At 50.1% G+C, this 12,703-nt stretch overlaps 5 protein-coding genes across 5 annotated transcripts; 1 reads left to right on the forward strand and 4 right to left on the reverse strand.

The window, feature by feature from the left end:
- Positions 1-610: 610 nt before the first annotated feature.
- On the reverse strand, positions 611-2,979 carry COCSADRAFT_340865 (uncharacterized protein). The gene is made up of 2 exons (XM_007696323.1): positions 2,851-2,979; positions 611-2,799 (listed from the first exon to the last, which is right to left on the reverse strand). The coding sequence occupies exon 2, from the start codon at positions 2,583-2,585 to the stop codon at positions 807-809; it is 1,779 nt and encodes a 592-aa protein (XP_007694513.1). The 5' UTR covers positions 2,586-2,799; positions 2,851-2,979; the 3' UTR covers positions 611-806.
- An 849-nt stretch (positions 2,980-3,828) lies between these two features.
- COCSADRAFT_105173 (uncharacterized protein) lies at positions 3,829-5,801 on the reverse strand. The gene is made up of 5 exons (XM_007696324.1): positions 5,417-5,801; positions 5,261-5,306; positions 5,114-5,209; positions 4,385-5,060; positions 3,829-4,310 (listed from the first exon to the last, which is right to left on the reverse strand). Exons 1-5 carry the CDS (start codon positions 5,417-5,419, stop codon positions 3,914-3,916), a joined length of 1,218 nt encoding a protein of 405 aa, XP_007694514.1. The 5' UTR covers positions 5,420-5,801; the 3' UTR covers positions 3,829-3,913.
- Positions 5,802-6,199: 398 nt separating this feature from the next.
- Positions 6,200-7,759, forward strand: COCSADRAFT_31848 (uncharacterized protein). Its single transcript, XM_007695935.1, has one exon. The coding sequence runs from the start codon at positions 6,315-6,317 to the stop codon at positions 7,656-7,658; it is 1,344 nt and encodes a 447-aa protein (XP_007694125.1). The 5' UTR covers positions 6,200-6,314; the 3' UTR covers positions 7,659-7,759.
- An 83-nt stretch (positions 7,760-7,842) lies between these two features.
- On the reverse strand, positions 7,843-11,433 carry COCSADRAFT_206051 (uncharacterized protein). Its single transcript, XM_007696325.1, has 2 exons — positions 10,793-11,433; positions 7,843-10,743 (listed from the first exon to the last, which is right to left on the reverse strand). Exons 1-2 carry the CDS (start codon positions 11,336-11,338, stop codon positions 8,071-8,073), a joined length of 3,219 nt encoding a protein of 1,072 aa, XP_007694515.1. The 5' UTR covers positions 11,339-11,433; the 3' UTR covers positions 7,843-8,070.
- A 476-nt stretch (positions 11,434-11,909) lies between these two features.
- COCSADRAFT_31849 (uncharacterized protein) lies at positions 11,910-12,610 on the reverse strand. The gene has a single exon (XM_007695936.1). The coding sequence runs from the start codon at positions 12,286-12,288 to the stop codon at positions 12,049-12,051; it is 240 nt and encodes a 79-aa protein (XP_007694126.1). The 5' UTR covers positions 12,289-12,610; the 3' UTR covers positions 11,910-12,048.
- Positions 12,611-12,703: the final 93 nt, after the last annotated feature.

Genomic DNA, 12,703 nt, shown 5'->3' on the forward strand with positions numbered 1-12,703 from the left:
CCGAAGGAGCTGGTGCAGAGGATGTGTGCAAAGGGTACTAGCAAGCGTCTTGAAACAGAAAGCCTAAATTAGACGAGATAATTTCAAAACGTTGAAATGCAGGTACAGTACTGACCGAAATCGGTTTCCGGGTCTGGCACTTTGACTTATTCTCATAGCATGGACCTCCCAACAAGGGGGCTTCTTAGTTTGTCTTAGTGTCTTGTAGTGATATTCTTGTAACTTATAAATATTTTAATTCCGTTATGGGAGCCCTTCTTCTTGGTATAGAGCTTGCGCTGCGAATTAGCTCCAGTTACACGCTGAGAACCAAAGTATTTGATATACGAGCGTACACTCGAATCAAGTCATAATTCCCCAATTTTGGGTCTATAGCAAGCCAAATTGGCCCTCCTATCGAGGTACCCTCTGTTTGCCCTAGCGTCGTATGCTGAGTGTCCTGATCTAAAGCCTGTGCTTTGACATCTATCTCTCATGTCGTTCAACATGTGTACGTACACCACAGCAGCTATTATCTATACCTTTACTAAGCCTCAATAAGTAGAATGGTTGTTGCTGAGTCATTTGAATTCAAAAACAAATGATATTCTAAAGCAGATTTGTTGGATGTATGAGGAACGCTGCCTTGTAAGGCGGCGGGTGGGGAGGTGGTTGATATATTTCAAGTGAACAATGAGCTACGAAACAATAGCTGACTGCAGTAGTTTGACTACCCCTTCGTGTCCGCGTAGAGCGGCCTATGATAGCGGCGTCTGGACGTATCCATTCCATGAGTCGACCTTAACCTTGCTCGTATCCAGCAGTAGCTAAACTACGCCTTCGTGCCCGTTCCAAGCCGCCCAACTTAGCGGCGTCCGGCCGTATTCATCCCTCGAGTCGAGGTCTACAAAATCGATAATTGCCGCAGCTACGTCTGTAATTCCGAAATATGCACATAAATGCAGTCCTGTTGTTCGCCTCGGAAAAAGTTGACTATACTGATCTTGACATGAGAAATACTTGCGGACTTGCATTGCTTGAGATGCTGCTTCCATATTCATTTCGTGATGGAAAAATTCGATGACTTTCGAATGTGGACTACGGACCTGACAGGCATGGTGACCCCAGTAGTGCGCAGCATAGTCGTACAATGGGTTCAGTTGTAGCCGCTCCTCAAAGCTAGAGTCTGTGTCGCAAGGTCCGCTTCCAAAGACTGCGAATGAGAGATAAGTTAAACAGATCGTCGTGATGTCGAATTCTGCGGTTGGAAACCAGTCCTTTTGCGTCTGTTCGAAGTATTCTTGCGTTGTGTAATGCACTAAGCGAATAATGCCACTTTCTTCGTCAACAGTGACTAGTCCAGCACATACTGAAACAATATCCTCGATATCTGATTTGTTGTCTTTATCGAATTCTGCTTGGCTGACTTTGACAGCAAGAGCATGCTGAAGCTCTGTGGTGGTCAGTGGTCTCTTTGCGCAAGTGATCCATGACAGAGCTTCCTTCGCAAGCGTTGCTTCATCCGGTAGCTGCCCTTCTATTCTCATCATAGCATCAGAATATGCACAATTGTATGATTCCGTGCCGGTGGGCAATCTCTTCAGAGTATCTCGAATAGCCGTTCGGGATCTTTTTCCTTTCAAGGAGTTCAGATGAAGTTGTGCAAGCAGAAACCTATTACAGTTAGTTAGATCTTCAAGAAGGGTGTAAGAAGCTACATCCATGCCATCGACAGCTTTGACGATCTCAGAGCTAATTTCCTGCTGTAGATCCGGATCACGTCCGACAAAACGCGGTAGTTCATCGATATGTCTTTCTACATATCTCTGGATGTCTTGTTTGCTGGCGCGGACCTCCAACCATGTGTCTCGTTCAAATCTCTCTGTGATCTCCGGAATAAATCTTGATGTTGCAAAAATATTCGCTTCACAACTGGTCTGAAATTGTGAGAGTTGTGAGAGTAGCTTCGCTCGGCAACTGTCATTGACTCGACATTCGTCCAGCGCATCGACAACGATGAAGACTCGAGAAAATTCAGCAGCCACCGAATGAAGGGCCATTGAGATGTCATCTATCGAAGGCCGGGCCTTCATAGATTTACACCGGTCATGGAGAGACCTGACAGTTTCTGGGAGAGAAGATTTTGCTTGAGCTAGCTGCTTCAGTACGCTTGCGAGTAAGTCTTCTAACGTTTGCTCGTCTTGCCGCTTGAAGTTGCAGTATATGTATGCAATGCCGTTGTTGCTTTTGTCTTGGAAGCGCGAAGAAAGCTCTTCTACTACAATTGATGTGATTATTGTCTTCCCAGCTCCTGGTATACCTGGGCAAAACAGTGTCTGCTTCTTAGTCTCTAACCAGTGTTTGAATTTCGCCGAGTCTAGAAGCCATTTTCCAGATCCAGCTTGCCACTGCTTGAGGAAGTCGTTCTGCTGAGGAGAGTAGTCATTTGGTGTTAACCAGTCAAGGATGGCTTGCTTCTCCTTGTCTTCTTGGTACCGCACTAATTTGAAGGTGTTGTCCCGAGTAAGCCGCCCGGTTAGTGCGGTGAGTAGATCAATATTGATGTTGATATCACTCCGAAGATCGCGAATGTCCTCTGGCTCCATAGATAGTCGCTTCCATGCTCTTTTCAGCTTACCACCGATGCTCGTTTGCTATGAGTCCAGCACGATATACTTGTCTATTGTGTGTTCCAGCTTGCGAAGAGTACATTGACAACCATCAAGAACATTTCGGAAATCTGCTTCTTCTTAAGGATTAAGTTCGTGTTCGGATACCGTTACTTCAGCATCGTTGAGAACAATAGAAAGGCTCCGGAGCCTATATGTCAAATGTATCAGTATAGCCGTTTCATCTATGGAGGTCACATACACATTAGATATGTCCCTAAACTGGCTTGGAGCGCCAACGAAGTCTTTCCTGATCTTGTTGACCAGTCTAATCACCGCCAGAAAGTCGCCAACGCTAAACCCAAAGCTCATTACTGCGTTTTTCCGAGTGCTTTGAGTGTGGATAGAGATGTTGGGATGTTATCGCTAGCCTGATAAGTACGTAAGGTTGTTCAGCTGGGTGGGGCACTTGGCATTGTGTACGTAGCACAGCCCGCTGGCGTAGCACGCAAATTGCTTGACACATCACCTAAGTAGTCTGCCTACCAAGAGTACCAGGCTGATTCGCGGCATCGGTTTCACCATCAAAGCCATATGACGTGATGAAAATGTTTGCAAATTACGAGAATGTACCTGCAAGGCGCTAATTCGAAGTAAGAAATCTCCTTGTTATCTAGGAGACCTGTGCTGTGAGATCAAGTAAGTAGTAATTTGTAAAAGTGCAAAAACCTGGAAATCGATTCTACTCACGACTGTACACAAATAGCTCTAACAACCCCACTCACCTCCCTGCCCATAAGACCTGCTTGTATTAACAGATGGCCTCCAGTAGTATCACTCGCTTCATGTAAGTGAATATTATTTTACTTTAACGCATGCAAGTTCGTATTAAGAAGCTGGACGGCCCCACTTGTCCAAATAGTTACTTACATGCATAACCCTTGTGTAATAAAGTCGTTCATTCAGTACGTACTAGATCTGTAGCAAATGCTGCACGATATATTCCAAGATGCCTAACTCAACTCTCCTGTCTTCATCTACAGCCCCAGATCGGGTAATTAACGTTTGGAACCTTTCTCTAGTTTGGAATATGAGAAGTAGCGAGCCAGGAAGGTAGCTTAATTTCACTACTTGCAAAGGGCAAACTTCGGTGATTAGAACATCTCCTTTTCTAAGACAATTGTTCATCTCATCTGATCTCGGTCAAGATAGTTTCCCACGGCATAATTGTACCGCCACACACTAGGTACTTTAAAATTATTTCTTCCATTCAAGACCTTGACATGCACAAGGAAAAGCCGTGCTTTCGTCTATCACTACTATTTCTACTCACTAACCCCTTTCTGACTCAAAAACGTTATCCTCTTGGCTGCATCATCACTTAATCCACACAAGTCTTTGAACCCTTGCACTTCCTCGCCCTTCCTCTTCGTCCTCTCGGCGAATTCATGCAAAGGACAACTCTTGCCTGGTCCGCTGTGACAATCCGGTAAGGCTGTGATACCGTCGTTGATATTGAGTCTGACAAATTTCTCTCGAGGGCTATCGTCGCCACTGCCTGTTCTACATGAGAGTAGTTCGAAGACGATGCGGCCGCCCATGGGTGAGACTTGGGACTTGCGCCACTTGCGGTCGTGGGGAATGTGTGTAATGGGAAGGTGTTGTTCGTCATTTATAACATCGAGCGCGGAAATCATCGGTGCGATATCGCCATCGTGAACACTATGTTTGGCATCATGTTAGTTCAAGTTTCCATGCAATAAGTCATGGCGGTTATAGTAAATCAATAAACTCACAAACTGAAGAACAATGGGCCTGCCTCTTCTGGGCCTTGCACCAGCAGGTTCGTCGTTGCGTTCACCCACAGCCACCCCATGCTCTTTGCATACTTTTGTCCTGGGCCAGCACGGTAGTAGTGTAGGATGTCTCTCGCATACTCGAAACTGAGAAACTCTTCTTGAGTAAAGACATTGCACCAATCACTCCGTCCACGAACTGTGGTTTCAAACCCACACATTTCCTGCATGGCGTAAATCTCTTCGTCATTAAACTCCATGCCTGTTTGTTCGAGAAGGCGTTTGCTAATAGGAGGCATGTAAGTAGAGCGGTATTTGCGCATAAGACGATATCCTTTTGGCTGACCGTGCTCTTTGTCTTTCTTGTTGGCGATACAGGTCCGTCCGGGTGTTAGCGTATCTGCACCGAGTGAGGAGTGCTCTGGTATGACTGAGAGGTTTGCTGTGTTTGTGTTGGCGTATTCTAGCCCGAAGAAACCCGCAGCGAAGTGCTTAGCTGTTTCAATGACACGGTTGGAGCCGCTGGCCCAAAAGGTAGTAGGATGATCTGGATGAATGGATGCAGCTTGGTCAATTAAATGTCGGTAGCGAGTGCGAAGGCGAACTCCTGTAGTAAAGGAACCGAGTGTTCCGGCAAAGGGACCAGTGGATGTGAGTTGCTCCAGATCTTGTTCATCTATTTCCATTTAGTAAGTGCGAAATCAGACTCTAGGTGAAACCAGGACATACCTGAAGACCAGAAAAGTTCCCATTCGTTGAAAAACGACAAGTTGCCGGTAAAAACCTTGCCCGATTCTTTCATACGCTTAACGACAGCTTTCTGGGCTGTAAAGATGGTAAGCATATATCAAAGCCATAGCCTAAATGCTCGCTCACCACTACCAGCTCTCTTCGTAGGATACCGCTCAGCATGCCGGGCCATCTTCACAAATGACGTCAGCAATTGCTTTCCGTCAATATATGCTATGAAAATAGCAGAATCAGAGTGTTTCATGGCCAGCAATCCAACAAAAATAGTAAGCAGAAACATACCATGTGAACCTGCAACACCTCGCATCCCTCAGGCGTTGCGACACCCCCCTCGACAACATCAATAACCTTCTCAACCCATGGCCCATTACCACCAAGATGATACAAGATATTCCAGTCCTCTGTCAGTACCCCTGCACTATCCTTGCTCTTGTCGCCTCTGCCATGGCTGCGCTGTGGATGCCACCAAGCGTCCCAACTCGAATGATAAGGTTTCTCAGCGTCCCCATAGCCCAGATAGCCAGGATGTGCAGTCACCGTTGGGCAACCAATGTGAGCATAAAGCGAAGGACCAAATGCCGACAGCAACGAGATATGATAGACGCTGTATCTTGCTGATAGGATAGCTATAACGACGGCTGCCGTAAAGGCCCAAAATGTAGACGGTGCCATTGTGGCCTCAGCAACAATATGAATAACGTGGATGAAAATCGAAGTGTATCATGAAGAATTGATGTTTTTACTGCATCGCTAGTCGTTTGGGAACTGCGTTCTGGGCGGTGAGGAGCCTTTCGAACAACCAGTTCTTTCTTGCCCTGGGGTGGGTCGTGGTGTCTGCTCCCTAACACTTGTCTTATTTACAAACACATTTGCATGTCCACTATGGGCAGGTAAACCGCGGTGGTCTTTCCATCTCTGATCCATCCTAAACACCTATTTCCCACTTCACAAGACGAGTAAGAGAACAACAACGTAGTACAAATATTGACTGGCCCAAACGCGGGTAGTGGGGAGCCTCGGCATGTCAACCCTCGCGCTCGATTGGCCCCCCACACCTCCGTGTCGATCGCGTCCTCCGCATTTCCACGCATCCCATCTCGACTGTTGCAACAAACCATGCAAACAGTCGCATTCGTACAACACCCAAAATAATTCAACAAAACTAATACTTTCCCCCACAATGACCGACACAAAAGTGCTTTCCAAAACTGCAGAAACAACAGACTACGAACCAGACCCAACGTCCTATTCATCCTACCAACGCGACATCTACTCCTCCCTCCACCCACCCAAGTACTCCACCAAACCCTCACAATGGGAAGCCAGTGCCCGCGCCGCAATTCCCCTACCCAACTTCCTCTACGTCGCCGGCTCAGCCGGTAGCGAAGATACCTACCGCTCCAACCTCTCCGCCTTCTCGCGCTACCGCCTCCTCCCCAAGATGCTCGTCCCCGTCACCCGGCGCGACATGAGCGTCTCCCTCTTCGGCACCACATACCCGAGCCCCCTCCTCGCCGCACCCATCGGCGTGCAAGAAATCTTGCATCAAGACGGCGAAGAAGCCACGGCGCGCGCCTGCGCCGCCGCCAAAATCCCTATGATTCTCTCCACTGCCGCTACCCGCAGCATCGAGCAAGTCGCCGCCGCAAACGGCTCACAGGGAGACCGGTGGTTCCAACTCTACTGGCCCAAGCCCGCTGCCGAAGCTTTCACCGCATCCCTTCTGTCGCGCGCATGGGGAAATGGATATAAAGTCCTCGTCGTAACCCTCGATACCTTCGTCATCGGCTGGCGCCCCAACGACCTCGACGCCTCGTACTTGCCCTTTGTCTGGGGCCAGGGCTGCCAAGTCGCCTTCTCAGACCCCGTTTTCAACCAGCTCTTCGCTGAAGAACAAGCGCGCGATACGCGGTCGGCGGCGGAAAAAGTCGCGGAGATATGGCAGATTCTTAAGCGGCCGGGGAGTATAGGGGGTGCGGCGAAGGTGCTGGCGCATGCGTCGGTGATGAAGAAGGCGCTTTTCTTTACGAACCTGGTGGCGTCGGGCACCTATAGGGATTGGAGTCAGCTGGAGACGCTCAAGTCACTGTGGAACGGTCCGATTGTGCTGAAGGGGATTCAAACGGTGGAGGATGCGCATCGGGCGATTGAATACGGGATAGATGGTATTGTGGTGTCGAATCATGGGGGGCGCCAGCTTGACGGCGCAGTTGGGTCGTTGGATGCGCTGGCGGAGATTGCAGCGGATGAGAAGGTGAAGGGAAGTGAATTGACGGTTCTTTTTGATTCGGGGATTAGGACCGGGTCGGATGTACTCAAGGCGCTGGCGCTGGGTGCGAAGGCGGTGCTTGTGGGCCGTCCGTATGCTTATGGACTGGCTATGGGGGGTGAAGAGGGTGTGAAGCATGTGCTGGATTGTCTACTGGCTGATACTGACAATTCGCTTGCGAATCTGGGTAAGAAGAGTTTGGCGGATTTGAGCAGAGAAGACCTGAGGATTCTGCAAGAGGTTGCGAAGTTGTAAATATAGAAAGAATAACATAATGATAAGGTCCCCGGGTACACTAGAAATATGTGGATTATCAAGCGAATGAGATATGTATACTATGAACAAAGGAGAGGAAAAGGAAAAACCCTAAAACTAAGAACTACGATTATGTCATGCGTAGTGGTGCTGTAGACAAAAAGAGATTCAAGGAAAAAAAATAAACAGTAATACAAATGGCCAAACCCGGGCCATGTCTCCCCACTTTCCAACGCCTAAAGGATGTGTGTGCTCAAAACGGTGGAAAGAGCATCATTCACTATCCCAAAAAGAAAAGAACGCCTACTTGATGTACTTACAAAACAACTCTCAACGCCGCATCTGCCGCACTGTTCATCATGTGCGGCTTGTATATCCGGCCGTTAGGGCAAAACCACCTATCTTACACTACCTACTTCTTCCTGTTATCCTGGGCCTCGGCGCCAGAATCAAATTCTTCACGAAAGCTCCTCATATCCTCACTGTCAGTTCTACTTGCAGAAGGACGATGAGTAACGCGAGGGGAATCGGGTCCGTCTGAAAAATTGCCCACGCTGCTTTCACGCACGCGTTGAGCCACACTGGCTGCAATTTTTTCATCCAACATGTTGACCAGCCGCTCAGAGTACTGGTCTAGCAGCTTGATCATAACCGTTTCTTCAAAAGCCTTGGTTTTGACCCGGTCACCAATTGCTCTTGCAGTCACAGCAAGCTCTCTCTCAACCTCCTTCGCGAGCTCAGGGCTCATGGTATCGGTGGAGTTTGCAAGGCGCTTCCTATAGGCCCGGAGTGTTCTGCACAAGCTCTCTGTCGATCCATCAATAGTCCCGAATTCGCGGGCAGGTGCTTTGTTACGGTTCCTAGCGTCTGTTGATCCGCGGCGCTTGGGTCGTTGTGTGTTCCTGGGGCTTGGAGGGGACGGCGAACGATTCTTGTTCCGCCGCCCTGTGCCCTTCTCTTGACAGGTTATTTGCCCGTCCCGCGCGCTGCTTGGTATAGGAGAAGGATCTAGCTTGGGAGTCGAACCCAAGGAGATTTTTGAGAGCTTCTTTCTCAGTTTCGGTGACCTGCTTCCACTCGGTGTCGAGTCTCCCTCCTGATTTGAGCGCTGATAACGCGCCAATTCCGACTGCGACAGTACGCGCCGTAGAGGCGGCCTGTTGGATAACAGATCTTCTTTTGATGGCGTGTTTGGAGCAAGTAGGTCAGGAGCCTTTGGAGGATCGGGGCGACTTGGTGTCTGGATGCCAAGATCCCACACAAATATAGTCCCGTCTACTGCGACAGTAACTAGCGACTTTTCGCTTGACTCATCTGCTAAACTCTGAGGCGTATTCACGAGCGCAATATTAGAAACACCCTCGGTATGGCCCCAGTCACGAGCAACTAGCAAACCGTTGTCATCATACACACGTATCGACTTGTCTGTGCTCGATACACCAGCGATCAATGGAGCACCCCAGCCGCGAGATATGTGGACTAAGGACGACAAAACAACGGCATCTCCTCCATCTGTATCACACGCACGGAAGTTGCTGAGGCATTGACCTGTGCGGATGTCGAATTTGTGCACCTGACGATCGATGGTCGAAACCAGAAGGGTATCGTCCAGATCGACATCCCATGCCGTAGACACGGGTGTGGTTTTTACAATAATGGCCCGTGACATCACGAAGGCGCGATTGGTTCCATTAGCATCTTCGAGCGACAATCGTTCGCGAACCACCAGACTTCGATCGCTTGAAGACGACACCAGGCGTGTGCCATCGCGTGAAAATGTAACTCCATTCACTGATCCGACATGCTCGTCCAGTGTTTGCAACAGCTCCCAAGTCTCTTCAGTTCGCGCAAAGACTTGTACGGTCCGGTCTCGACTGGCCGAAGCGATAAATATCTCTTGCTCTTCTTCGTGTATGGCGATACTGGTGATTTCGCTTGCATGTGCTTTGAATTCCAGCATGCAAGTCTTCGTTTCACAGTTGATGAATCTCAATACGCCGAATTTGTCTCCTGCTATCAGATGTGCACCGTCGGCAGTGACGCGTACAGTCCTCAACTCATTGGGAACCGCCTCAGGGTCGTCTAGCTGTTCAAGGTAGACTTGGAGAGAGTCTTTACACGCGCCCTGACTCCAGAAGATGACTGTCCCGTCGGCAGCCCATGTATAGTAGGAAGCATCGAAAACGTTGGGTTGAGCGAGCCCTGCGTGCACACCAAGTACCGCTTTGCCATGTGCTGGCAACGTGCGAACCACCTTACCAACAACCGCATCGTCATCGTCAGAACACAACTGCGACAGCCGAATGGCTCGTTGGGAATCAACAGTGACAACGTAGTCTTTCAAGCAAGCAATGACGCCAATTTGTTCGCAATCAGTAACTGGGACGGTAGGGGACTGGACCCGCGGCGGAGGAGATGGTGGAGGAGTCCTTATTCCTGTAATCTCACTGATGTTGAAGGTCTTCAGTGTTCCTTGGCTACCGACAACGTGGAGTCGACCTTTGACGTCTGCCGCTAGTGAGCTTACGGCGAATCCAGCATCTGCCAGCTTGCGGAAGCGTTGGTCTGATTCTGAATCGTCAATCAGACAAATATCACCCTTGTCGGAAGCTACAATAGCCTTGTTTCGGGCGATGGCAACGACACTGGTAAATGTGGATTCTTTGAGGCTGTCAAGAATGCAATTTCTCCCCGGCAATGTTTTGTGCATGGAACTAGAAAGAAATGAAGCATCGCTCTGGCGGCCTCTGGTGATGCGCAGCGTGGTATTGATATCATCAATCTTCCAGACTTTGACATGGCGGACGCCAACGGTAATCAGCTTGTTTCCCATCCAGGCCATCCGGTTGATTCGACTGACACACTTGTTGCTAGCATGGAGCGTGGCAGCTCCGGAGCGCGAGTTGATGTGCCAGATGTAGAGGAAGCCATCGTTGGCTGAGCCTAGACTTGCAAGGAAGCGGGAATCGGGGCTGAATGCTACGCAGTTTACGCCAAAGGTGTGGTCTGTAAGTGATGAGAGAGGGGTATCGCAGGGGATATCTGGGGAGGCGGAGAAAATGAGGACGCGAGGTTTGTAACCCGTCTGAACTAAGTTAGAATATAATAAAATCAGGTGTAAGCATGTGACTTGCCTCTCCTACAGCAAAATATTTGCCGTCGGGGCTGAAGCTGACGCAGGTTGCTGCCTTTATCTTGTCCCTTGTGGTCCAAGCTTTATTATTGGGAGAGTCTGCCCAGTCCTGACTGCTGGGTGACGAGGCTGACGAAGCGCCAAAACTGGCGTCGCGCAGAGAGACGGCTGTGCGGTTGCGGCTCTCATTCTGGGTGGGTGTTGATGGGCCGCCATAAATTGATGCTGAGGGATTGATGGGATTGGTAGCAGGCCGTGCGCGATAGAAACGCTGGGTGACATGACCGCGATCATCAATTGCAGCAATGACAGCTGCAGCGCCGGCAGCATAGCCAAAAGTGGAACCTGAGGGCAGACTGTCAAAGGCATTGGGCGAATTGGTCGTGGTTCCGATGACCTGGCGCAGCGAAAGGTTGACTTCTGCGCGCGCTTGCTTGACGGGCGAGGCGCGCGGGGTGGCTTTGTAGAAGGGAGAGGGAGAAGCAGTCAGCTTGATGCCAGACCCAACCGCTGGGCTCATCCGGGAATTGGAGGGCGTAAGCGACATCGCGGCCTCCAGGTCGATGGTGGATGAGGTGTGGGATGGCTAGCAGACATGTCAAAAAGGCGTCATGGCACTGGGTGCGCCTGCTTGGAGGAGGTGGGTGAAGGGCCCGTCGCGTGGTTGGTAAGGGAATCAATGGTACGCAGCTAACTAAGAAAGGGTTGACCCGAAGCTATCGCGAAGCTACCGCGCACCTAGAGATGACGTGAGTGGGGGAGTGCGCGAAGGATATAGATATTGTCGAGGACGGCGATGGAGATGCCTGCAGGGCAGTTTGAGATGGTAAAGTAGGCAGGCCAGCGCCTGGACAAGTGAATTGGACTCAACAGCCAACTCGTCTGGGCGGTCAACACGCAGAAGGAATTGACGATCACCATGGTGCACGGACCGCAATCAGGAACAGCAGGAACAGGCGGAGGGGCGGTGCCCAATCAGAGACGCTCGCTTAGTACCCCCGACGATGTGGGCCCTGCCCCTCGAACCTTGGACCTTGACCATCACACAACCGCATGCGCTCCGTTTCAGCCACTCTGATATTCGCGGGGCTGGCCTATCTTCTGCTCTCTGTGGGCCTCTATAAACTCTGTGTACCGATGTGCAAGACACGCTCGACGATAGCACACCTGGCGACCCTCTAAGCACACCACAGCCACCCCACACGCGTCTGCCCTCGGTGCCATTTGGCGATAGGCCTCGCTGCGGGCATGCGCCTACTAAGAGTCCATGCACCACAGCGCACGACGTGGCAGAACAAAATACAAACACGCTCCTATCCAGGATCCACGCTGCGCACCAATGATACTGGCACTGTATTCGATTGCGACATCTGCTGGCGCTACATGCGTGCCCCGTGCATGCGCGGAGATGACCACAGTAAACAATAGCATGATGTAGTAAACACCACGAGCATGAAATGGCAAGCAAGGATGGCTGGCGAAGAGAAAAGCACGCATCGTGAGCCATCTCTTCAGACCGACAAGTCATCTCAGCTCCCTCTCCACAATATCTCCGAGAGGCCCCCCTTCTTTGCATCTCCACCGATGCGTTAGCTGGCCAATCTCCATGTCTTCGTATTTGTGTCTAGGCCCTGGGCATGGGGGCTCGATAAGCGGCCGTCAGAATTTATACCTCGTCTCTGTCAGCACAGCAGTGCATTCACATGTACATACACACATATACAACGCCCAGCTCACAAGCCCACCAGTGGGTCCGACACGGTGACAGCAATCGCTCATCTTACTTCGAATGCTAAGCCATACCACTGCTTCAACCCGGCATTCTACTTACCATGATTTCCCCTCTACATGCGTCCTGTTTGCATAATGTAATCACATGTTTCGCCATATATCTGCCTCAGGTTGCTCCGAT

Source organism: Bipolaris sorokiniana (assembly GCF_000338995.1).
Source record: "Bipolaris sorokiniana ND90Pr unplaced genomic scaffold COCSAscaffold_1, whole genome shotgun sequence".
Lineage (NCBI taxonomy): Eukaryota > Fungi > Ascomycota > Dothideomycetes > Pleosporales > Pleosporaceae > Bipolaris > Bipolaris sorokiniana.